The 4062-nt window shown below is 25.2% G+C and overlaps 1 protein-coding gene across 1 annotated transcript; it reads right to left on the bottom strand.

Moving 5' to 3' along the window:
- Positions 1–851: 851 nt before the first annotated feature.
- LOC112697228 (mitochondrial pyruvate carrier 1) lies at positions 852–3406 on the bottom strand. The gene is made up of 5 exons (XM_025750317.2): positions 3161–3406; positions 2976–3089; positions 2473–2527; positions 1794–1929; positions 852–1082 (listed from the first exon to the last, which is right to left on the bottom strand). The coding sequence occupies exons 2-5, from the start codon at positions 3066–3068 to the stop codon at positions 1040–1042; spliced, it is 327 nt and encodes a 108-aa protein (XP_025606102.1). The 5' UTR covers positions 3069–3089; positions 3161–3406; the 3' UTR covers positions 852–1039.
- Between the last annotated feature and the right edge of the window lie 656 nt (positions 3407–4062).

Below are 4062 nucleotides of genomic sequence, written 5' to 3'. Positions count from 1 at the left end.
TTCGCAATTTTGATAGACGTTAGCTGAAAAGTTGCACTGAAAAAGTCAAATATGTAGTGTTCTTTTTGCTGAATTTTATGCTATTTGGAGAGATTTACTTCTAGTTCGGAATAATGGATTTCATGAGGTGATTTGTAAAACAGACTGTTTGGAAGTCTTTTTCTTGGTAAACCAAAGAATGCTTGAAAACAATATTCCGAAATAGGATTTGGCAAAGCATATACAAGAGATTATGAATTGGAATTGGAGAGTCTCTATTATTCTAATTCCGAAAAATGTGAATAGTGTTGCAGATTGTATGGCTAGAGTAGTTGCTTCTAGCGCGAAACTTACTCGAATTTAATTCAACTGTAGAGTGAGCTTTAATATCATATAGACTTAGATATAAACCTAACCAATTGATTTAGTTTTGTCTTTCTTTTTTCTGTCTTTTTTGTTTAATCAACAAAAAAAATTATAAAAATAGAAATAAAGATAACGGAAATAATGAGAAAATAAAATAGTCAAAAAGAGAATCTTAGACAAAAGAATAATATTATCTTTTTAATTTTATTTTTGGTATTTCTCATAAATATTACAAAACTTAATAATTTTAATGCAAAAGGTCACTTTTAATAATTAATTTAACCATGTATTAGAGTAATCGTTCCTAAAATTTTCTCTTGAAGATTTAAAGAAATTTTTTGTCACATAAATGTTAAAATACTTTGCTATTTTAACCAATATACTTGAATCTTATATATAGTTTATATCATCCTCTATTTCTGCAAAACATGCTGAATAAACTTCTGTTTTCTTTTGATGCAATGAACCTTTGTAACCATTCCAACTGGAGATTCTTATGGAAGTGGTTTCACCATAAGTAAAGTTACTTCTAAAACATAGATCAATATTTTTGTCACACATCAATTATCATTGAGTACTTTTGCGATGTGGGCAAGCCACAAAACAAGACAAATCAAAAGAGAAAATGGTAGAGAATCATAAAATGACATATTTTTATATGAAAACGACCTACAACTCATGGTACAAATATGTGTTACTCTTCACCTGCAGCTTCCTCCTTTTTCTGATCATAGCCCCTATTATACCATACAAACAATTAATTCAAAAAGTAAAATATAAAATCCCAATTCATGTTAGAGCTTAAACATATCTTCATTTTCTCATTTATGCCCAGACAAAAGAATTTCACTTTGTGGAGTGATAATTATTTTATTTTAAATACATCATTTGTATGAAGCGCAAAAATTGACTTAGAGACATGTTATGATATGACACGAAATATACGAAAACACAAATTTTAATTTTTTATAAAATATCGTAATACGATATATATATAAAATATAAAATATTTTTTAGATAAATTATAATAATATTATTTTTTTAAACTATTTTTAATTTTTTAATTATATAAAATATTTAAAATATTTTTTATTTTAATAATAATAATAATATATATTATTTAAAAATTTATAATTTATTTTTAAGAATACAGATTAAAAAATAAAAAATAAATTAAATTTTTATAATTTATTCTAATTTATTATTAAACAGAATATAAAAACACAAAATTTTATTTTTTTTCTTATATTTTGTTTTTAATATCTATCTTATTCTCAGAAACAAATGTAGTCTAAATATTTGATTTACATGCTATGCGAGTAAATAAATCCGATGATCGGACTTATTTGCACCACATGGCGGTGAAATCCACCTACTCGCCATGGGTTTGCACATCTCACTTTCCTTCCCAATACATTAAATAAGGATATGTGAATTAACAGATTTACCGTTGAGCTCTGATCCACCTAGAAAGCTGGTAGAGTTGCACAGTTTCATTGGAAACATGACACGCAAGAAGATGCAAGTTACGTGGCCGTACCACCCAAGCAAACCTCATGAATAGCGCCGAATAAATGCACATCACTGCACTATATATCAAACTTTCACTATTCATCTTCTCTTCAACATGCCTTGAATGATTCGAATTTAATTTGTATATTCTTACTTTTATGGATTTAGCTATCTTATCATTTAAAGGCACATGTTAAAATTATGGATCGGATTTATCTATCATGTATTTTAAGAATATAGGTTAAAACTATAAATTAAATTTTTTTATTAAAAATACAAAATATTTAAATTTTTAATATATTTATTTTATATTTATTAAATAAAATATTTAAACTTTTTTACTAATAATAAATTTATTATGTACCCTATAAACACATATTAACCAAAATTAAAAATATAGTCACCAAAAAAACTAAAATTAAAAATATAAAAAATTAATTTTTAATATATTTATTATATATTTATTAAAATAAAATATTTAAAATATTTATTAATATTCTTATCTTATCACATGTTAATTAAAATCTGTTTTATATATATTGGAATCTTTATTTTAAAGAAAATTACTACTCAAAGAAAAAGAAAAAAAAAAGAAATGATAGTATTTAAAATAACCTGCAGTCATATTGACAGAAATCGCTTCTGGCGGTTTCTTTGTGTCCATTGCCGCCTGATACAAGTTGCATAGTCATTCATAAAGCCACTAATAATTACAATAAATTAATTGGAATTAGTGTAAATGTAAGGGGTTGTTTTCCTTTGGGTAAGATGATAAATGTAATAAGGACTTTATTTCTTTTTTTTTCATCATGAAATTTATCTATCAACTTAACATAAGCTAGTAAAATGGAATTAAACTCTATTTTAATCTTTGAGATTGGCAGTTTACACTAAAATCGTCTATGACTTTTTAATTGCACCATAATAATTTTCGTAATTAAAAAAAATATCCTACATTAGTTTCTAACGTTAGTCTCTATCATTTGACAGAAAAGAATTTAGAGACCAACACAGTACAACTTTCTTCCCGTTTCCGGGACATTATGATACAACTGAAAAGTTAGGAACGTGTTATTTTAATGCAAATTAGGAAGCTGGGGAATGAAAATGGAAGTTACCGCAAGTGGAAGACTCCAATTGAAGGTAGGACCCCAAAAATGAGTAGTCTTTGGGCCAATTGGGCTGTTCCAAAACGCTCGAAGGGTGTTCATTTTCCAAGATACTTTCAAGTCCTGCAGGGTATAAAGTGTCAAATAGTATGTAAATACCTAAGGAGTGATTATTAAGGAGAAATCGAGAGTACCTGGAGAGTAGGATTATTATTATTGAGGAGATGAAAATATGGTATCCTCACTCCTCTGGAGTCTGGAACACACCAATAGAAGAGATAGATGCCAATGAAGTCAAGAGAGGAATATCCTTTGATTGATTGAATCTAGATATCCAGCCCCATAAGCTATCAATTCATTGATGTCACAGCTACCTATCTATGAGTTAAAGTCACAACTTTATGGGCTTATTTGGACGAGGTTGCGTCAAAAGATTTTTTTTTGAGTGATTATTTTTTTTAAAAATAAAAATAATTTTATGTTTGAATATTTTATTTAAAAATATTTTTTAATTTAATAATTATATTTGAATATTATAAAATATTTTTTATTTATTTATAATGTTAAGAATATTTTTTAAATATTTTTATTTTTATTACTAAAATTTTGTAAATACACTAAAAAATAAAAAAGTATTTTTTATTAAAAATAATATATTTTTTAATTTAATAACATTCAAATAAATTCGATATAGAGAGATAAAAAATGTTTAATCCTTGATACAATGAATAAAAAATACAGAGATTTGTAGAAAGAAAAAGGAAAATTGATATAATTATTGTATATTTAATACGATTCATTTATTATATTCTTATTTTATTTTTTAAAATTTTTTTAATTTGTATAATATATTATTTTATTTTCCACATATCCTTCAATTTAACATGTTAAGTATTAATTCGTAGAGAATTAAAACTCTATTTAAAAATTTATTGACGACAAATAAATTACTGTATATAAAATAACGAAAATGTTTAGTAAACAAAGAAAATCAGCCAAAAACAGTCATAACTTGCCTTATTTAGCATTTATTAATTGTTACGACAATTAATGAATGCTAAATAAGGCAAGTTCTGGCTGTTTTTTTTTTCTACCT

Source organism: Arachis hypogaea, chromosome 6 (genome assembly GCF_003086295.3).
Source record: "Arachis hypogaea cultivar Tifrunner chromosome 6, arahy.Tifrunner.gnm2.J5K5, whole genome shotgun sequence".
Taxonomy (NCBI): domain Eukaryota; kingdom Viridiplantae; phylum Streptophyta; class Magnoliopsida; order Fabales; family Fabaceae; genus Arachis; species Arachis hypogaea.
The sequence above is the reverse complement of the archived record's forward strand: the minus strand, read 5'-3'. Positions and strand labels throughout refer to the sequence as shown.

What these genes read in the sequence shown, in the direction of transcription:
- LOC112697228 (XM_025750317.2), bottom strand. Translation starts at nt 3,068, where the DNA reads ATGAACACCCTTCGAGCGTTTTGGAACAGCCCAATTGGCCCAAAGACT. An exon ending in TTCTGTCAATATGACTGCAG is followed by an intron (nt 1,930 to 2,472) that starts GTTATTTTAAAT and finishes TATATAGTGCAG; the next exon opens with TGATGTGCATTTATTCGGCG. An exon ending in AGGTGGATCAGAGCTCAACG is followed by an intron (nt 1,083 to 1,793) that starts GTAAATCTGTTA and finishes ATGGTATAATAG; the next exon opens with GGGCTATGATCAGAAAAAGG.